The sequence below is a fragment of the Electrophorus electricus genome, chromosome 12 (genome assembly GCF_041902795.1).
Source record: "Electrophorus electricus isolate QZ-2024a chromosome 12, ASM4190279v1, whole genome shotgun sequence".
NCBI classification, from domain to species: Eukaryota; Metazoa; Chordata; class Actinopteri; order Gymnotiformes; family Gymnotidae; genus Electrophorus; species Electrophorus electricus.
The window spans coordinates 15,862,186-15,884,878 of record NC_137508.1 but is presented as its reverse complement, the minus strand read 5'-3'; the positions used below and the strand labels follow the sequence as shown (position 1 = coordinate 15,884,878).

Below are 22,693 nucleotides of genomic sequence, written 5' to 3'. Positions count from 1 at the left end.
TTAGGCCACATAATGATATACAGTAAAGGGTATATGTAAGTCTAACCTTTAACCTTTCACAATTCTATGTTACAGTGGTGTCATTCAGTCCAAATATACTAGGCCTAAATGACGATCAAATAAAGGCAAATAAAATTTCAATGATGCAAAAATCATTATCTATTAGCATACGAGTCCTCGATTTGTCTTGCATTGCATAGAAACATGGGGTTTGTTACTTTCATTTTCTTGCCTATAGTACCAAATCGTTATACTGATATACACGTCTACAGAAAACAACTCTATCAAATAGAATTCACTCAAGTTTATTTCTCATATAAAGAAGCATTAATACAAAAATTTATTTTTTTTAATTACACTTGAACAGAAATTAAGATCCAATTCATCCAATTCAAGTGCTATTTACATTTTCCTGTTTTCTTATCCTAATAAAAGAAGAAATATTTATTGCCATGAAAGTTAGTATATGTGACATTGTATTCATCTTATAAAATTGCCTTTTGGTGAGTGCAATATCACACAACTGCTCTATTTCACTTATATTTTTCCAAAAATAATGATGTGTATTGTTCATCTTGTCCTCATGACCAAGCAGACTACCCATATGGTCTGAAGATTAATACACCCAGTACAGATATCTTAATATGCAAATAACCACCTCCTGCATGGGACACAAGAGGTCTGAATACTTTTTATTTAAACTAATTTATCAGTTGTTAAACATGTACCAGCCCTATGTGTCTACAAGTGAGATTTGACAAAGTTCTCTAACACCTTGGTTTTCAACAGGGGTGGCCACTTTTAACAAATACAATGCTGAAATGTTTAAAAATACATATGTATATTTCATGAGCTTTCTCAATTCAATTTATGGGTTTAAGCATTTTAGAGAAATAATGAAAGAATGAACAGACTGTGGACAACTCATCACAGACAGATTAGTAGTAGGGGTCCACAGATTGTCCTTCATCTGGTTCTGATATGCTTGAATCTGAATTAATTAGATGCCCCATGCACTGGAATGAATCAGAGACCCCCTAGAAACTGATTTCTAAGATTCACAATATTATATATAACTTACATAGGCCTAAAAATAGCCTAAGCAATAGAAAAATCACATTACAAACATCCTTTTGCTAACACTATTTAATAAGCAAAAGATTTATAGCTGCAAATAATTTCACACTGCATATATTTGACAGAGTACCTTGGTGAATGGTTCAATCACAAACGTTTCAGACACAGGCTAATACTTTCCTTCAGTTAAACTCCTTTTTCATTTTTGTGGTCTTGCACTCCTGTCCTCTCACACTACCTTATCCCATCTAAGAAAATAAAACATATAAACATCTGGACCACATACATCATATTTACAAATGAATACCTAATATACATAAAGTCTATGTACACTATATTTTCTCAAAAATTCACTACTGTGAAAACTAAGATTCAGATTCCCATATTACGTTGAAGTAATCTCTTTAAAATCTTTAAATTCTTAAAAAATACTGGCCATTTATGATATATGGCATTCTCACATACGCATAATGCCATGGTTGTTAGTGCTCATCATATTTTCACATCCAAAGCTCTAGCCTGTTATTGCTGTTAATAACTATCTGAAATCAAGGCCATACCCACCACTGAGGTCATGGAGGTCTGGACCGCTGTATTTTTTCAGAGGTGTATATAATGAAAGTCATGAAATAATGACCTAAACACTACTTTGGTGCTGCAAAGGCCTTTCTTATCTGGTCACCAGCGCCATTGCTTTACCATGGGTAGAGTGAGTGACCTTGTTACTAAAAACTCTTTACTCAACATGGTGGGGGCATGCCCCAGAAACCCCCCTAGCAAGCTCGAACCTCTGTATTTCTAAAACATTGCATATGGCAGTGTCAGAAATCAAGTCAAATGCTCTGACATGGGTTAGTTTGAAGTACAAAGAATCAGGGAAAAAAACAAAAACAGAAGACTGTTTTTCTGTCTGGAAGAAGTCAGCAACAATGTCAAAATTGATTACAGCAGCTTTAACTCAGTTAAATCAATGGATGAAAATGTTTTTCCAACTTCGAGCACCAAGTCTCCTTCTGTTGTTTTACTTAATGCCTCAGAGCAAGTGTGTCATGTCGCTATAGGCCTGCTGCAGATCTGCTCCTTCCCTGACAGTGTCAGCACTGTCCAGCTCCAAACTTATATCTGCCAAAAGAGGACAGTCCACGGTGCGATTCTGCATCACAACAGAGGGGTCTTCTGATGAGATGACAATAACGTATCGGTCATCTTCCTCCATGGGGGAGCTCTCGTGTATGTCTGCTGTTACAATGGATGTGTCTGTGGTCTGGTGTCTGCAGGTTGGTGAGGAGGTGAGGAGGGGACCTTCCACCAGTGGTTCCTCCTCTGGGAAGCTTGTGTTGATGTAGATGATATCTTTCCTGCTTGACGTGTCGGGGAGCTTATCTGCCAGTTTCTCCAGCATCCCCCGCACCTGCAAGAAGTCGGGCCGGTCCACAGGGTCTGCACACCAACAGCTGAACATGATGTCATACCTGTGAAAGGAGAGCAGATTAGACTGTTACACTGTAATGCCTAGTCATACCCATTGTTCCTTTGTTAAAAGTTGAGAGTTCTGGATTCACCCAAATTAAAGACTTTTTGTGAATGTTCACCCACCTGTTTCAGTATAATCATTTTCTTTCAGTACGGAAAAAAAACCCTTCCTCTTTTTCATGGCACAAAACAACATTTATTTCCCCTGACCAAAAAGTGTAAAACTGAAATCAGTGCACAAAATGAATTCTATAAACAAGCAAATACAAATAAGCAGTCCATCTGGGCACAGATATCAGCCAACATTTTACTTAGAATGTCTTCAGATTTAGATTAGGATTAGTCCTAGACTACAGGGTCACCTCTGACAGAATATTTTATATTGATATAAGGTTGATCTACAGGAAACAAGAGGAAGGAATAGTACTCACAGTTCATCTAGGCAATCATTTGGCTGCTTTAGCCTGTGGCCTTCCAGGAGGTAATCATAAATCTCTTGGTTTTGGACACCAGGATATGGAGTCATGCCTCGAGTTGCAATCTCCCACATGGTTACACCGAATGCCCACTAAGACGGAACAAGCGGACAATTACAGCTCATAATGTATATTGTAATGCTTAAAGAGGCACACAGGAAGGTTTGTAGCTGCTTCTTACCACATCACTTTTCACAGTGAAGACTCGGTCTGCCAGGCTCTCCACAGCAATCCATTTCACAGGCATCTTGGCTATTCTGCCCTGTCTATAATAATCTCCACTGTAAATCTTTTTTGAAAGGCCGAAGTCTGCCACACACACAGTCATGTCATCACGTAGCCTGGTACAAGAAAAAAGTATTAAATAAATTCACTAGAAACACCCTGTAGGTGTACGGCTAGTCTATAGTCCTTATGTTTCTATGCATGATTCGCGTTAGCCTTTGGTCAATTTCTGACCACAGGACTGGTGTTGGCTGGTGTTGATACTCTGCAGTTAGCTGGATTTTCTTTAAAAATTTAAACCAAAACATGTAAAACCACAGCAAAACTGCTGTACACAATTAACATGCCCATGCATGATATCCATAGACATGCTACTACAGTACTGATCCTGTTTTCCAAATGGTCTGCCACATAATATCCAGTTAGCAGTGGTTCTTTGATCTGACCAGTGATGAACTGGGGTAGAACGTTACTGATAAAACTGTGTATGCCAATACAGTCTGGCAATGGTCTATGATTGTACAAACACCTATAAGATAGTGTCCAGTAATTGTAGGTTGGTGAGTTTATATACCTTGAATCCAAAACCATAATTTTGTCAAAACATGAAAATGGGAATCATGTAACTATGCACTATAAAGGTTATTCATGTTAATAATTAATTTTAAAGAAAAGAATGGAATGGATGCTATTGGTCCCTCTGGCATTTTTAGGCTTTTATATATTATTTTGATGACACCATTTTTGAAAAGTATCACAACAAAATTAGCACTGTATTGTGGAGTAGTTCTTTGTTGGTTGGGACTCAAAGCACTAATGCTCATACTTTCACATTTAACGAAAGCAAATCCAGACAAGTAATCATAGAATTGAAAAACCTGCATCAGTTGTATATTTATGATAACAGGAGAATGGAAAAACACATACATGCAATTGCGTGCTGCAAGGTCTCTATGTAGAAAGTTTCTGCTGCTGAGGTATTCCATTCCTAGTGCAATGTCAATCATAAACCGCAAGAGAGTCTGTGTGGGAAGATACTGAGACACACATCACACACATACCACAAATATGAATTCCATTTCAGAAGCGAAACATTCTATAATTAAGAATTACTGAATTTTAGCCAGAAAGAAGGGTATGAAAAAAAAAAAAAAAAAGATAGTCAACTTACCCGAGGAGTGTCTCCTAGCCGGGAACGAAGGAGAAAGCTATGCAGGTCTCCGTACTTCATGAAAGGGAGAATGACCATTGGCTTGGGAAAATGGCCTGGGCCCACTTCTAAACATACTCCTGCACGAATAGGTTGAAAGAGAAGCCAAGGTATAGGTTAAAGGTAATAGAAAAAAATTGTTGAACCAGGGTGACTAGTGGGATGCCTTACCTAATAGTCTAATGACATTAGGATGGTTAAAGTCTTTCATGCAGGCAGCCTCATTCAGAAACTCTTCTATCTCCCTCTGAGAGAAATTATCCACTGAAAAATAAAATGAATCTCTTGGTTGAAGATCCCACTTTTTTATTAAAGAAAATCCACAAGAATTTACAGTGCTAAAATGAATGCTATGAATGCTAGATGGTATCATCCAAATCTGATCTTAGTGGGTATTGTCACGGTTGGTCAGCCAGTTAGCAGTGGAGACACACCCACCCCTGCTAGGGACTACCCATCGCACCTGCCCCGTTCACAATCCCTTGATTACTAATTGCTTTCACCTATTTCCCATTCACTCCCTGTTCTATTTCTACCCCCAGATCTGAGGAGATGGAGCTGTACATTAGTGGTCCTATTATGTCAAGAGAAACAATGCATAAGTGTTTATCTAGATGAGGACTAGCTCCTCTACTCTTTGTATTTGAGATTCTGTGTTCCCGTCATGGATTTCCGATAGAGAATAAAGATTACCTTTCCACTGACCTGCCTCTCGCTTCCATCTACCTGCCGCTGTCACAGGTATAATATCCATTCTTTCTTATTTCCAGCCAGCATTTTGGGGGGAATCGTTAGTATTGCTTGATCTGTTAGTTTAGTCTAATTAAATTTATCTAGGTTTCTTGTTCAAATGTACTAAGGCATGTTTAACAAACAAACCACAACAGGCTCACACTTCATAGTCTTTACAGCAACTTTTTCACTGGTTCCATCAGGATGCTTCAAGTGACCCTCCATTACAGCACCAAACTCCCCTGTAAAAGGAAACATGTTGCTGCTTAAAAACAGATATACCTGAACACAGGGAACAGCTACACTGTGTAGTTCTACTCTCTGAAGTGTTTTGCTTCCAACCTTCTCCCAGCACTTTTCCAACAGCAAGCAGGCTTCTCAGGACCATCACTTCCTGAAGTTTGGCTTGGAGTTCTTCACTGATCCCCAGGTTTGCAACTACATTGATAAAGATTATCTGTGTTAGGCTGTGTTTGTAGATCTGGATTACATTACCACACCAGGCTGAAAAGTCTTGGAAAATGTTATTAGGAAAACTGCAATAGACATTTGATGGACTGCATGGTGAAGTACTTTTGGTGTACTTCATGCAGGAAACTTCATGCTATATTTGACACATGTTTGGCACAGGTCCTTTTATAACTGTGTTTCCTGGAACTCGAACCCATGACCTTGGTGTCATTAGCACCTTGGTCTGTCTGTTCTACCAATCGCATAGTTGAAATAATACTGATATCACTTGACCTACGTGTGATTTCGATGGCTGATCGATTGTAGGACCTCTGTGGCCTGTACTCAATAACAGGTGGCAGTTTCTCTCCAGTTCCAAGCAACCTTCTGTAGGGGGAGCCATTTACACATTCATGAGATCTGTACAGTAATGATAGACCACAAACACCGACCAACACTCTGATGAACCAGACAGCGGTCTAATTTTACAGTAAGGATTTATAGAGATATATGCGTGCATGCTCCAAAAAGACAACACCGTTGCTGACAAGTGTTTAGGAGTTACAGCACATTATCAGCAGTGTGAATGCTGTGTCAGAAGCTCCATAATGTTTGCCATAGAATGAGGGATGTGGATGTTTTTAAAAAGTATTTTTAGCTCACAACTAGAGGTAACAGAGCTCAGAACTCAGCATTGCACCAGGAAGCAATACCCCTGTCTCAAACTTTAAAAGGGAAAAAACATTCTGCTTTTAATGACAGCACATCCAGGGTCTCAGAACACATAACTTTTACACCCCCCCCCCCCCCCCAACAAACTCCATTCTCTTCAGTGCAATTGAAAACAAGAATCAGCCAGAGGCTAGAGTTTACTCTAATGGGAAACAGTTTCTAGGTCACTTTACATTAAAATTAGTCTTGTCGAAGGAGTTAATGTTTTCACAAGATTGATCGATGATTGATTGCTGTGCTTTAACGTTTTTATTTAGGCATTAGGACAGCCACTACTCTGCAGAATGGACAAGGTTCTTCACTATGCACATATGTAGTATGATAAAACTAAGAGGCCAAACATCAACTAAATCAATCTCACTAAGGATGTTTAAGACTTATTTAAAGGCATTCAAATATTACACAATAAGACACCAATTGCAACTAAAGTTTTCTGAATAATCTAATTGACCACTCCTTAAATGTCTGTAATTATGGAGGTCAGATACTGTTAAAGCCCACAGTGCCTTAGTTAGGAGTGGGGAAAGCAGGACATGTGCAACCAAACTCACCCAAGTCGAGTCTCTAGTACCCGACTACGCAGGCACATGACCACAATCAGCAGGAGTATCAGCAGACAGAAACCAGAAACCACTCCGAACACGATGTACTCAAAGTCTGAAGATGGGGTTAGAGGCAAATCTGGAAAAACAAACCACACGCATACTTTACATACATGTATATTGAGGTCAACAATTATCTTTAACTATACATCTACCAGACTGAGCCGCTGACCTTCAAAAAGTTAAAGATAAAAGCTACTAGCATGGCATGCTATTACCAAGTCATGTTTTTGTCAGATATCGATGACCTGACCTTGTTTGAATTCCTCACCAATGCCAAGGTTATAAGACCATCCTTCGTTTTCAAAATCAACCACTAAGCCTTTCAGTAGGAAAGCAACTATGCTTTAGGTTTTGAAGCACTGGTGTAGTATAAAGGAGTAGTGGAGAATATGCAATATTGCATTTTGCTTTTGCAAAAGTGCATTTCAGATTCCATTTGTTAAAGACGTATGCTCACAAACTTTCAAAGCACAGAGGGAGTAGCTAATTTGCTGTTTGAAGATAAATAGAATTGTCTTTGGATTAAATGTTAATAATCTGGAAATGTACACCCAGGTATTTAATAAATTCAAACTGCATAGATGTGACTTAACCTAATGGCCTTGATTAGCACTTCAAACATTAGTTGTTGACTGTAGTATGCAGTAGTCACAATGTAAGTAATTTTGATGACAGTTTTACTTTGAATAAACACTTATGACCTGGACATGCATATGTACGCACCAATCTCAGGGACAAACAGCCAGTATGGAGAGCTTTTCACTCCACAGCCAGCCTGTGTGCATGCCATGACTTCCACGCTATATGTGGTGTTAAACACCTGCATGGCCACTGCTGCCTCTGTTGAGATACTGTGAATCTGGAATACAGAGATGAATATATATGGAGTATATTTGCTCAGGAAAAGATGTGGGCACCAAAAGAGTGATAGCACAAATGGAGAATACACAGCCCTTGTCTCAAAGGTTTGGATTGCACAGATATGATGCATTGTAAAAAATAAGACTGCAAACTTTGAAAGTATTTTTAAGTCGAAAAGTATAATTACTGCAAATGGTATATCCCAGAATTTGAATACATTGGTAACAAAAGGCTGGGAAGTACAGGTTTTGATTTTGTAAAACTAAAGATGATAAGGAAGAACAAATGCTGATACTGGAAGACATGTAGTGGTCACAAGGGCAGAAGCAGATATAGTGTGACAAGCCTTACAAAAGGAGGAAGAGAGACTGTTGTTTTCACATTGCTGTCAGAAAGAGGGAGGGAGGGAGGGCCTGTTGAAGATGTAGAACCGGGGGTGGAGGATGTGACCGAGGAGCATGTGATAGACATATTAGTTTTTGCGCAAGTCGCATCTGGGCTCCTGTTCTTCCTTTGCCATAAACCTATGGTTGCAACATTGCCACTGCATTTGCAGTAAACCAGATTAATGGCAGGAACAGTTAAAAATGCACACCCATGGTACACTGCCATTATTAGTAGATGTTCGATCCTTGACTGCATTATGGCGTAAAGTCATGGTCAAAAGCAAGACATTAACCATAATTCCAATATGACTGTTATATAAGTGGGCCTAAGTGAGTACGAAACAACTCACTAAATTGAAGATGAGCAACAGGTTTCAGAGGAAAGCCAGCTGTAATTACACACACTTCCAGTTACTGCTGCTGAACTGCCAACATATAGGTGAATCACTTTTAGAGAAAATGGGCAGCAAACATGATCTTCATTCCGGCAGTGACAAAGTTCCATTCAGTCGACGATGAGTCATGGCAGATAAAAACAAAAGACACAAACTAATTTCAGTTTTCCACAATGTGAGTTCCTGGCCCCTCATACAAAGAGAGTAAGTATGCTGTTGTACTAGAGGAAGGCTAATAAAGCCTGACATGCTGCAGACATGCCGTCAGTCATATGATCATGGTGTCTCGCTGAAGATCATATAGACTGCAGAGTGAATTCAGTCTGAATATAAACTAGAAACAGAAATAAATTACTGTAGCAAGGCAGAACCCTAATTCATTAGCATTACAGTTGTACTAATCGCTTTCAGCTTTGAAATAGTTTTTTTTTTTTCATCTCTGGGAGAGGGTCCAGCTGTTTTCTACTAAAGTATTAAGCAAAATTCCAAGCTGCAGAGCATTAAGTCAACAAAAAGCTCACATCAGTCTAGATAAAGTCATCTGGAGCTCCATAAGTGTTTATGTAAGAACTATCTAGATGAGTGGACCAGATCTAGCTAGGAGGTTGTCCCATAAATTCAGTCAAAAAGCTTTAATAATTTATCCTACTATGTCTTGTTTTGATTTGAATTCAAATAATGTACTGTTTTCATAATACATTTTGACTGTAAAAAATCAAGGGTAAGCTTTGCTTATGAAAATTAAGTATTTTCCACCTCACAATATGACATACAAAAGATTTCAGTTCAGACTGTACACCATCACTTCATGTAAATACACTTAGTCCATTGATAATGAATGTACCTTAAAAGAGGTAAACCCAACTTGCAGGATAAGGCTGCTATCAATGTGAAACTAAGAAAAAAGTCCACCACAGTCAACAAATGAGAAGCAATTCCTTAAATTGGACTGGGTGTCATATTCCAGTAACAGTTGCTGGCTTCTACATTAGCTCTGCATAGAACCATGATAAAGTACAATGCATTCTCATGTACAATTTATGTGATTTGCAGGTCTGTGCTTTTGTTGCACTGTAAGGCAGTGAATGTAGATTAATTTACTGCTGTTGCAATTTATGTGATTTTCTCAATAGTTAAGAAACTATATTAGTCAATAAGAATTTTTTCAGTCTTTCATAAAATAACAATAAAAAAAACCTTGCCAGATGAGGCACATATGAACAAATGCTATTGCTGTCAATATGGTTATTACATTTTAGACAATAAATGCTACATTTGTAATATATGTATAAAGCATGTTATGGTGCACAATGTCATAAGGACATTGTTGAAAGTATACACACTAGTGAAGCTACTGTACACACGTTACACACATTATTGAACCGACTGAAGTGTATAGATGTTAGGCGACCAACCCCAGCCCATGATCACAACCCCTGTCTTCCCTGACACAACCTCAGCAAATCCTCATCACCAGTTTACTAGTTTCACCTTTATCACATCTTCGCTACATTACTTAGCCTCTCCTGTTCCGTTCTTCCCTTGTGAAGTATTATCACTTTTCTTTTGCGAATGCTGAGCACGTCCCACTGTGCATGTCTAATATATTTCTGGCTACTACCCTCACCTGTTTTTGTTTTCGTTTATTGTTTGTTTTGCTACAAATAAAACCCTGTTGCCCACAAGCGTCTAGTCTGGTCTCAGATATCACATTACACTACTAGAGCTACTGAAGTATGTGCACTACGGAATCTACTGAAGCATGCGCACTAATGAATTATGTGCAATACTGAATGTACTGAAGTATGTGCACTAATGAAGTATGCACACTACTGAATCTACTGAAACTACTGATGCATACACCCTACTAAAAATAATGAAGTTAATGCACTACTACAAAACCTATGGAGGTTTTTATTTTTCTTTATGGCTATTTTAAACAGTTTTACAATATGCAGCAGAAAACCTGAAACAAAAGTGGAATTAGTTTCTTCTTCATGCTTGTATCTATACAGAATTAGAAGCAAGTTAGGCAAGCTGTATCTTCAAGTCTATGGCCCTTTTGTATTTGGACTCTACACAAACTAACATTAACATATGCTTCCATCAGCTGAATAAATGAAAGAAGGCTAACTACCTAGGAGAGTTAAATGTTGTGAAAGGATAGTGGACTACATATATCCCAAGTTGAAACTGTAAATTATTATTATTGTTATTGTTGTTGTTGCTGCCATTATAATAATAATTGTTGTTGTTATTATTATTATGTATTTGCTCCTGGTTACAGTGCCATTTATCTGCTATTATCCCCTTTGTTTTTAAAAACAGAATTTACCTGAGATCACAAAGTCTGTTGATTCTGCTTCAGAGGTTTATAGTTGCAGGTCTGTGCTTTTGTTGCACTGTAAGGCAGTGAGTGTAGATTAATTTACTGCTGTTGCTAGGTGTTCATTCTGGGCAGTTTCTAAACAACCCTCATGGGACTGTAAAGCAAGTTCTGCTAGTACAGAGATTCCTACTAAATCACTGTGATGATATTCACTAAATGTTTAGGTAATCTGACACACCTGCATCTCATTAGTCAGTGCAGCAGAAGGTACTAATTTTGTTCGGTAAAAGAAATGTCAGGTTGAGGTGTCTAAACAAACAAACAAAAAAACAAATAATGAGCTAGGCATACAACAAAGTTAGTTAAAAAATCAAATGACAGTATCAATAGGATACAGGCATACTCTGATTCCTTGACTGTCACGGAACGCTCGCCTCCCACGAGTCACGTGGGGTGGCCCGCCACATGAAGTGGGAGGATCTTTGTTTGTTGTCTCCTGCACCCTGTTTTGTTTATGTGTATTTAAAGCCTCGTCATAGTGTGCAGGATTGTTGGTCATTGTTGACATAACGTGTTTATGTTAAGGTTAATGTTCTTTTCGTCATTGTTAAACGTATTCATGTTTATCGTATGTGTTTATTGTGTTTATTGTTAACCATTTCATGTTCGTGAACGGCATGTTCGATTGCCGTTGACTGTGTGAATTAATAAACATTTGTCACTGGAGCCTCCATGTCACTGGAGCCTGTGCGTGCTGCCCCTCGGTACTCGGGCCACCAAGCGTTACACTGATGGAGTGTTTTTGCCATGAGTGAGCAAATGCACTGGAAATGACTCCAAACTTCCTGCTTGTGTAATGAGAATCTATGCACATAAGAAAAGCATCAGAGCAGAGGAAGTCTTTAGTCTGCTCACTGCCAGGTAACGACATTCATTCTTTCTACAAACACAGCTGGTTGCAAAGGTTGTAGTGGTGTCTGGAATTGAGCTTTTTTTTACATTTTTTTTTTTACTATTTCTGCTGTGATATATATTTGGTCTATGTACTAAAGTTACAATTTCCCCACTGGAAAAGGGGAAATATAACTGAAAGGTAAGAAAAATAACAAATGCAAAAAATTTTAATTGAGTAGGTTTGCAAATTTTTAATAAAAAAACATTAAGCTTGTTCAAACACTAACCTTATTCATATGTTTCCCATCATGGATAAAGATGTCGTATCCCTTCAAAATTCCATTCACCTTGTCAGGGGGTGGAGCCTTCCACTGGATCAGCAGCATAGAGCCATTTACATGAATGTTCACATTCAGCGGAGCCCCTGAAGGGACTGAAAATGTCATAAAATTGGCATTGATATTTATATTCTTATGAACTCTAGCACAGTCTTCCGATTTGCCTTTAATACATCCCTTAATACAAACATCAATCAGCTATGTATGATCATAAACCTCCAGATCCATGGTAGTCAGTTAATACAAGTACTTATTAATACTATGTGTTCCCCTCACCCACATATTGTATTTGATAGAATGGTGTTCCACTACTGGAAATATCTCAGTGGCATTCCTATGAGAATGCACAGGAAACCTGAGGTGAACACACCCTAAAGAAGAGGAAGCTTCCACTCCAGTACCACCCATTCTCTCACAGGGATTTTTTTCAATGAAAAAGTGTTGCTTTGGAGGATGTGACTTCATAACTGATGAAGGAGTCACCCCCATGTCAGTTCCTTTACATCTTTGTTCCCTGTATCAGGTAGCCAATTGAATCATAGCTCTATGATTGTTTTTTAAATTCATTTAAATTACCACACAATTTTTTTTATTCCTTTCAGATAAACATGCCTAGAAACATGTACAAACACACACACACACACACACGATCATCATCATGTATCAGGTGTTTTTAGACCAATGAAGAGTTACTATTCTGCTATTCTACTTCACTCCCAAAATAGATATATATCTGTCATCCTTTTTCCTGTTTGATATGTATAATTTTAAAACAATAATGCAGTCTGGCTTGGACATACACCATGTTAGCTAGTTGTGCTAAGTGTTGCCATCATTACCTACTGTGTAAAAACTGTGTGCTTTCATGTGAGGAGGCACGCCAATTTCAGATGTCCCCTGCCATCTGAAAAGCCCTTCACTCTACACCCACCTCCCTCTGTGGTGTTGCTCTGGACCCAGGCACTGGGTGGCGAGTAGCCAATCTCATTGGTGCAGGACACACTCATGTTGTACCAGGTCATGGCTTTCAGGCCAGTGATCTCACATGAGAACGGAGGGACTTGCAGACTGACAACCCGAGTAGGATTGCCCACTTCCCTGCCTAGTTCTCTCACCTGCAATAAAATCAAGACAAACTTAATTTGTCACAAAGAAATCTTCTAAACAAAAGTACTAATATTAAGTCAAAGGAATTATTTACTGTGATACTGCAAGTACTGAGAGGAGAAAATCCATCATGTCCAGGAGTCCATCTTAAGATAAGCTTGTTCGCTTCACGTCTGACCACAGTGACATTGGACACCTTGGCTGGATTGTCTACAATAATTTAAAAATGACAACCTTATGAAACCTGTTTCCAGATTTAGATGTCCAGATTCAGATTTCCAAATTCCGCTTTAACTCAACCCATAAGCAAGCCACTGGTATTTTGGTCAAGTGTAGGTGAACTCTTTGCATGCTGTTGTACCTTTAATGTTGATGTGAGCTTCTCTGGAGACAGCAACGCCTTTGGAATTGTGAGCTTCACAGCTATACTGGGTTGGGCTGTCCACACCTACAGACATGAGAAAGCATAGCCTCTAGATCAGAATTATGTCAATAAGCAATGCAGTTTTGAAATTATTGCCTAATGCATTTGATCAAGTTCTCTAGTTAATTAGCATGTCCCATGTTGTTACCAAAGTGCACAACTAGTACACAACGCTAAGGACTATGACAGTAGTTCCAGCTCTAGCTCTAGCCCCGTGCTTACTTCTTCTCATCTAATACTGTATAATCAGGGATTTCCATGTTTAACATGATGACTCTCTTGGTGAAATACTTCAGATTTTGATAAAAGCACTCTTGACTTGACTTTCAGTTCCGCTAATATCACTTTAAATGGTACAATAAATGTAGGAGGCTTCATTTCCAGGGCACGAACGAAACCTCTGTCAGACTATACAGTGTCCAGCCCCTGCACGCCACACAGTACCAGTCTTTCAAGAGCCTCCTCCTGACCCAACACCATCCACTCGGACAGAAGCCTGCCAAAAGCAGTGACAGCATCTCCATAATATGCCTTTTGTGCCAGTTTATTTCTCACTGTGCATGCTTCGTAATGTTTTCACAATGGGCACATTGCTTTTGCCAGTTGAGTTAACAGGAAGCTATTTGTTTGCTTGTTTACCAGTGGGTGGAATATAAAACATGTTGGTCGCTGACGGTCCTGCAATGGAATAGTCCCTCCATTTCCAGCCCCAGTCAAGGCACAAGCAGCTTTGTTCATCCCATCCCCAGTTATTATGGGTAAACTTTCCATAGATTTTTGATAGTCAAAATATACACATGAAGAGTCTTCCACTCAACCATTCCTGCATTTGTTGAAACTGGAGCGAGTACTGGGTTGTCATGTTGGAAGGCCTCTCTTAAACCAGAACGGTTTCACCCAATGAAAAAAAAAATGAAAAATGTTCTACACTAGTGACCTGTTCTGCTATTACAACAACAACAAAAAAACTGCAGAACCAAAGAAGAAACACTTCATTCTTTTGATGGTCAGTGTGTTATAAGCACTTATGGGTTTAAAAAAACCCCTCAAACATTATGTTAAAAGCTCACATAGGTTCACTGGCAAGACACAAAAAAACTCTAGCTAGGCTACTAGAAATTCCAACCAAGCACATTCTGTGTGTGTTTGTTTCTGTCTGTCTGTGTGTCTGTCTGTGTCTGTGTCTCTGTGTGTGTGTGTGTGTGTGTGTGTGTGTGTGTGTGTGTGTGTGTGTGTGTGTGTGTGTGTGTGTGTGTGTGTGTGTGTGTGTGTGTGTGTGTGTGTGTGTGTGTGTGTGTGTAAGTGTGTGTGTGTGTGTGTGTGTGTGTAAGTGTGTGTGTGTAAGTGTGTGTGTGTAAGTGTGTGTGTGTAAGTGTGTGTGTGTAAGTGTAAGGGGTAACATAACTGTTATTATTGAGGATGGAAAAAATACCTATAGTACTAAAAACCAAGTCTGGTTCAGCACAAATTATAATTCTTATTATTTTATTTTGGAATAACTATTTTGGAAACCCTTTCAAATTTAAGAGGATAATTGTTTTTAGAATTGTTATACCTTATAACAGTTTACACTTATTTTTTAGAGGAAAACACGCTTAGTATAAAACCAAATCACTACTGACTAATTCCACTATTCTTAAAAATATACAAATTCTTTGCATTCCAAAAGAGTGATTCAAGCACAGAATAATTTTAATTGGGTCTTCTGAAACTTTTCTAAAGATACGGATACACATCTAGTTTAAAGAGAACTAAATGACCCTCATTAAATAAAATCGTTCTCTAATCTAGGCATACATAGCTATGGCCTGAGTTCCTCTACTGACCGGGTGGTGCGCTACCCCCTGGGCTCTGCCTCTCCCTTCTCCAGCCTCAATTACCTCTTTCTCTCATGCTTTCTCACTCCCTTGCTCCATACTCTTTGTCCCCTTCCCCACACCTTTTTCAGTTTCACCCCCATCTCTATCACTTCCTCCATCTCCCTCGTCCCCTCCCCCACTCTGTCTCCCATTCCCCACTCTCTAGTGCAACATGCTGAAACCGAGCAAAAACATGACCTTTAATACTTCAGGTCACACTTGCATAACTTGTGGGGCTGAAACATACTTGTTCTGGGGCTGAAGCAAACAAACTGGTTCTGTGGTTTATTATTGAGAGGTTTATTGTTTGGTGGAGAGACAGAAGGGCAACCAAAAATTCAGTGTAAACACCACTGTATTATTTAGACAAAGTTGTGGTATACCATGACCTCCTGTCACTGTGCTTTGATTCCACTGTTTGAAAGATCTGAACAAGTCAAGTAGAAATTATAGTATATTTATTATAAGGCACAAATGAACTCTTTAAACTGCAGAAACCGTCATTCAGCTCCAACATTGTAGTAGCAAAAATTGTAGGAACACAAGCTCAAGATAATTGTCCTCTCTAATCCACTAACCACAATGTAAACAACAACAGTAGACAAAGAAAAGAGCAAAGAAATTCAAGCAGAAGCAATCACTCATCAATTAAAATAGACTAAGTATCCAAATACTTTACTGTTCTCGACCCTGAGAGAGCTCTGTTGACAATGTAGCCCCTCATCATATCAGAGAGGATCAATGCACTGCCAGAGACTTCCATTCATATTTTCATCATTTTAAGTTCAACTTGGGGCTTTCACATACCAAGGCTGACCACGGCCTGAGCCGTTTCATTCAGCACTGACTTTGTGTAAATAACTTTAAAACCAACATACTTGTTTCTGGGACTGTTGTAAAGGACACAAAAAAGTCTGACAGGCTGATCAAGGCAATAGTGTAATATCTATGTGTGTGGTGAATACAATATAAAAATTCGATAACACTGCAAAGTGGAATTAACTGTGCTTATATGACACTGATTATGGATGTCTAAGCAATCTATGAACAAACAGCTCTGTTATTTCTGAAGACTGCAGGAAGCCCTGGTAAACTGGAAAAAAAGAACAGTTAGAGAACTTTTAGATGCTGATAACCATGTGGTTACTTCAGTGTTTCAGTCTTGCTGCTGTGGCTGTTGGCCAGATAAATGATTCACTCCAAGTGCCATTTTTTCTGACCCTAAAAAAATGTGGTCGTGCATCCTCATTTTCTCTTGATCATTTAGAAAGTGATCTTAGTTTTGTGTTTTCCCAAGGTTCTTGTTTTTTTTTTTTTTAAATGGATTAGTAAAGTGATACAATAAGGATGTCCTAATATTCCAGAGCAACAGGGCATCAGTGTTTTGCCTTATACTTGTGTAAGCTTATTATGTAACACAGCTCTTAACGCCTTTTGTGGAATAAAAAAAATTATCATCATCATTTATCACCATGTGTACTTCTTCACATTATCAGTTAATTGGACAGAATGCTATACGGCAAATAATTCAAACGACTTAGTGAAAGCCAGAGAAACGACCGCATTGGTATAACTAGATTCTCTACTACATAACTAGCAAATAAAATACAGCACAAAACACTGTTGACCAACAACCTCTCACGAACCATGCAAAAACATTTTGTATTGTTGACATTTCACACATCTTAAAATCATTAACAGACCGCTAGTAAAAGCCATGACTAGAAGTTGAAAATCACCCAGTGTAAGGTCTGTGTTTGGGATACATGTAACAAAGTACTCACCTTGGATAGTGATGGTGCTGGGGGAGTGGCTGGTGTGGTTCAACTTCTGGCCTTTGTGAAGCCACATTATAGTGACAGGATTCGGTGGACCCACCGCCTCGCAAGTCAATGTGAAAGAAGTATTCCTGGTTACATTTACATCACTTGGATGCTTAGTGAAGGTTGGCAGGCCTGTTTCAAAGTGCCATTAATAAATTCAGCATACATATAAAACTAGAAAAAAATCTGATTTCTTGTGCCAAAACAAAGAGGTACTCACCCTCTACCTCAACAATGATAGGATTTGATTCAATCACTTTGTTACTAACGCTCAGTCTGCAACAGTACTTGCCAGCATCTGTTCGCTGAACATTCTTAATACTGAGAGGAAAAGGAACAAATATTTACTCAATTACATTTACTCATTTACTCACAGACAACACACTTTCAACTCCTTACACAGCTCTGTCAAAAAAAACAAACTTTGAAGAACTGCAGTTTTATTTAATGATTAAAGAGGTAACACTTTATCGTATGTTAAAAAAATGAAAGCAAAATTCAATACGTTTACCTCAGGTATATGAAAATTAATGGACCAAGCTGAAACAGCCATGATTAAGAGCTGCTCAAGATCACAAATAATATTACTAAACATATTTTTCCTAACCTGATGGTGGACAGGAGGGCCACTGTCCTCTCCTGGTTGTACACCGTTGTCTGCATGCCATCAGGAATCTCTCTACCATCCTTAAACCAGAGGATGCTCAGGTCTTGGCCTACGTCATTGAGGTCAATTGAGCAGTTGAATTTGACCTCTGCACCCAGTGAGCACCAGATGGTGCCCACGGTGGGTTTAAAGCGCAGTCTCTCGATCTCCTCCTGGGACAGGTGCACACTGGGCACCCGGACAGCCATGATCAAGTGCTCCGAGCCTCCAGAAGGGTGAGCAGAGTTGCCCTGTGGTAACCCCACTGAGAGGGCAACAGCTAGCAGGGCTCGTCCATGGCTGCCAGCTGGAAAAGTATGTTTACATGACACCATTCCTGAAGGGTCAAGTTCATTGCAAATCACCACTGTCATATGTTTTGTTTTTTAATCAAATTACATTATTCACACTTATATAGCACCTTTCCCATAACCAAGGACACTTTACAAACAACACTCTGCTTTTTACATCTGATCAACACACACTGGTGAGAAGCAGCAGCCAATCACACACAGTGTACTGTCAACCAGACACAACAGCCCCTTGGAGGCCTGCATTAGGCAGAGGGTAGGGGAGGGAGGATAACACCCAGGACAGAGAACCATCAATCACTGGACATACAGTCATTCACATATGTTTATACCTGGACAATACAGAGTAATCAATTGACCTAGCTGCCATGTTTTTGGACTGTGTGAGGAAACCAGAGACCCTGGAGGAAACCCACACAGACAGAACATGGAAACTCCACCCATATGGGGACACAAACCCAGGACCCTAGAGCTGAGAGGCAGGCCACCAAGCCACCGTGTTGCCCAATTACTGTACTAACTTCAGTATTCCAAATTAAAGATACAATTAAAAGCTAATCAAGCTATTTGTATTGCATTTATCAAAGCTGGGACCACTGACTGTTTGTTATACATATTTCACATATCTTTCAAGCTATTAAAGAGTTTGGATTTTCCCTGATAATGATATTGTGAGATCAATCAGAAAGTCTTGAATATCCAACCCAAAGAGCAAGAGGAAATTCTCCGACTGAAATCTGTTATCAGAGGAAGCTCATTAGTTTGTTTTGAAGCAACATTCTTTCTGCCATGAGTGAACTTGAACCAACAGTTGACCTTCTAATGCACCATCCATATCCACTGTTAAAAATCTAATACGTGGATTTATTCTTACAGACATAACATAGTAGTCCTGGTATGTCGACATTCACATTACTCATATATTAAAATAATGACTTTATGTATATAGCAATATGGAACATAGTTACTGACCTCAAGTCAGTAAAAACTATTAAGCAAATAAAATCCAGAGGTGCAATCACTCCTTTCAATCCCGATGTACCAGTATTCCCAAATTCCCAAAATTTAGTTTTTGATAAATAAAAATATAAGGACTAAAATTCCTATGATCACTGATATAGTTGCTTGATCATAAATTATTATTAGTTATATATAATTATCGGTTAAAAAATACATGCTCAAAGCACCTAATTTTTAGTTTTACCCTGATAATTTAATTTAGATACAGTCTCAACCTAAGTGCTAACTGTCCATATTTATCTGTTCACTAGCGCATGTGTCATTCAAATAAGCATTTCACAAAAAGAGCAAAAGTTAGTCAACAGCTAGTTTACAGGTTGGTAGCTAGTTGACGTAAGCTGACCAGCATCTAATGCTAAGAAGCATTAGAGTTTCATTTCCACTGCATGCTTTGTAAAGCCTACAAACAAAGCTATATCATCATCACTAGTTATCACTCTACATGGCCACCTTTATGGGATAATAATCTACTGGGTTTACTTTGCTTCAATTCTAATGCTCATTCTTAACTACTTAAATTACAATTTTGAGGTTGGTGTTGGCCTATTCAGATACAAAGAATTAAAGATTGTAATCTCTAACATTCTGTAAACTCTTGATCCCTGTGTCATTGTTCCTCAGGAGTTGCTACACACTCCATTGAAACCATAAAAGTATGGGTTAAACTGGGATTAACTGAAGCTCAAGTGAAACTCCAGCACCCCCAGTTTTGTGAACAGCAAGCAGCTCCTGAACAAATCTGATGTAAAGAATTTCTAAGTCTTAGCAAAATCAGGTAACATATTCAGTGTAATTACAATACAGTGGCAGTCAAAATACACATGTTCCATGACTCCTTCCCTTCTAAGTAAGTATGGGTGGACTGATACTAAAAGTACCACTATTTTGATTCTGGCAGGACTTTTGATTTTAATGTACTCGAATTTGACATAAAATAGCAATATTAAATGTTTAATTATTTACTAGATTGAAAGGATACTCTATTTGCTAATAATGTTTGGGGAAGAAATAAATGATACCACAAATAATGGTGGAGGATAGGAACTACTTTTCCCTCTACAGAGTGAAAATCCAGTGCACGACCCATTTGGTGGTAAGAGCATGAGCACACTATCACATCTCTAAGCAGACTTGCAACTAAATGCCTGGGAATCAATGCTTCATATGTACCAATTTTTTCCAAAAATGTGAGTGTTAGTGACCCAAAGAGGGAACTGACAAGTAACAAAGGACATGCTGTTGTTTCCGAACAAAAACCTATCAATGGGCAAATCTAGATGAGTGGAATCAATCAAGAGCGTTTTCACACTCGTCCCGAGATCTTGAGTCCACACCAGGAGCGATTCTGGGCTCGTTTGGGGGGAGGGGCTCATTATCGCTGGTTTGCTTTCTTACATAATTACATCCAAACGGTGGATCGCTCGCGCAAATACATACACCACTTTTTTGTGCCTAGGCTTACAAAATATTAGACGCTATTATGCTATGATTTGAATCCTGCTGATACTTGCTTTAAGTGTATCATGCTGGTTTTTGCAACGATGCAAGTAGGCCTACGTCAAATAGCTACCAACCTGTAAACTAGCTGTCGACTAACTTGTGCGTTCCCAAAAGCATGATGATGGCGATGATACTCGCGCCACCATTTAACGTTGAGGTTTGTGTTATTATGCTTTTGGGAAAACCAAAAGCCCTGATCCTCAATTCTACAGAGATCATTAAAGGAAAGTGATTATTTACATCTTTCTTTCTCAAGGGCTATACTGAGCATGAAAGAATCAGCAGACATTTTGATTCCAAAACTGTTAGACGAGAAATTCTGCAAACTTAAGTCTAGCACCCAAATTAACACCCTATAGTTTATAAAAAAAAATTTTTTTAAACTATAGCAATCACATTTGTATCTTTCCGCATTGTTTGCACGCATTAAAGAAAGAATAGTTTTCTTTGTATTCTGCCTTAAATCAGAAAATGGCTTGCCGACAAATTCGTAAGACTTCAAAATTTATTAAGACAACTGAAACTGGAATAGTGCAGAGACTGGCTACACTGCAGGTCAAATCGTAGTTCGTAAGGTAGCGTCCTCATATTTGGCTTGCTTTACTTGAGTCATCGTAAAACAAGTCATAATTGTTTCCACTTTAAATAAGCGCAATTGGTTACTATCAGAATCTTTTCTCAGCACACCACAAGCACAATATAAATTCTACGGCAATACTGCACCAAATTTTCCGCGCATTAAGCATGGGGATATTTAACTTACCCTACATTGTTCCACATTGGATGCGTAGTCTAATCAAAGCCAAGCGCAAAAATAAATAACATACACTGATTAAAGATCTTACCGGTCGAGAGTGATATTGAATGTGAAAAAATCCCAAGAAGCATAAAAATATTTAATGTCATTTTGAGGTCCTTTCTTCCCAGTTTTGCCTATAAACAGCGTATAAGGTTTGTCAACAATTGTTCATCGGATGCAGTGAGTTCCAGTTACAAGACGAGTGACCTCTCAGGCATGTTTACTAATGCTTGTAATAACATTCTACTTCACGCAGCGGAAGCAACTTTCACGTTCGCATTCCTAAAGCTTCTGATATCGACATCAGTGCTACTTACGTTCTCGCGAAAAAGTTAACTTTTCCCGTGACGTCATTTGATTTTGCGGGTTAGACACGTTGAAAAAAACGATTTTTAAATTCGTTGTTCGTTCAGCCATTGGTTAATTAAAAACAAACAAACAAATAAACAAAGCAAAATCACATAATTATGATAATTTTAAATATTTTAAAAATAGTTTAGTAACGAGACAAAAGTAACTTATAACGAACTATTTAATTCAAAATCTGTAATTCTTTGATTGTCCACAACAGGGCGCTATTGATCTTAATCTTGCATCATCATAACATTCTCACCATGTTTGTAACTGAGGATACGCTATCAGTAATACACTGTGTTCAGATAACAAGGTCAACGACAGAACACTGATTCATTGCCCTCTGACCTCTTTGAAGACAGCAGCATGTTGTCATCTCAGAGATAAGACCTGAACATCCTTGAGATGTAGGCAAGTTTATTGTCCTTCATTACAATAAGCTTTCAGAATATCAGAACATGAAACTTAAATTCAACAACGAAGAACATCTAAGATAGATGGTAAGGAGGTGGATATAGGACTACATATTTGTTCAGGATGTCATGGATGGGCTATAGGCTATCTGAGACTTTAAAATCTATGAACCTTTGAACCTATAAACCTATGAGCCTTTATTGCAACAAAAACAAGGATATGATGGAATCCCATCTGTCAGCAATGCTTATAA

The 22,693-nt window shown here is 38.6% G+C and overlaps 1 protein-coding gene across 3 annotated transcripts; it reads right to left on the bottom strand.

The window, feature by feature from the left end:
- Window positions 1-289: 289 nt before the first annotated feature.
- On the bottom strand, window positions 290-21,999 carry mertka (c-mer proto-oncogene tyrosine kinase a). Of its 3 annotated transcripts, XR_014126404.1 has the most exons (20): window positions 21,719-21,999; window positions 18,004-18,349; window positions 17,617-17,717; window positions 17,358-17,528; window positions 13,652-13,738; window positions 13,385-13,500; window positions 13,115-13,298; window positions 12,133-12,278; window positions 7,704-7,839; window positions 6,927-7,056; window positions 5,942-6,030; window positions 5,536-5,631; window positions 5,355-5,435; window positions 4,633-4,725; window positions 4,423-4,541; window positions 4,179-4,288; window positions 3,208-3,367; window positions 2,982-3,118; window positions 2,674-2,755; window positions 2,419-2,549 (listed from the first exon to the last, which is right to left on the bottom strand). XR_014126404.1 is itself a non-coding variant. In XM_027026755.3 (19 exons), exons 1-19 carry the CDS (start codon window positions 21,777-21,779, stop codon window positions 2,111-2,113), a joined length of 2,802 nt encoding a protein of 933 aa, XP_026882556.3. In that variant the 5' UTR covers window positions 21,780-21,998; the 3' UTR covers window positions 290-2,110. The 3 variants fall into 3 exon arrangements, 2 of the variants coding, with proteins under 2 accessions (XP_026882556.3, XP_081580539.1); XM_027026755.3 differs by lacking the exon at window positions 2,674-2,755 and having other exon boundaries at window positions 290-2,549; window positions 21,719-21,998; XM_081724413.1 differs by lacking the exon at window positions 2,674-2,755 and having other exon boundaries at window positions 290-2,549; window positions 21,637-21,997.
- Between the last annotated feature and the right edge of the window lie 694 nt (window positions 22,000-22,693).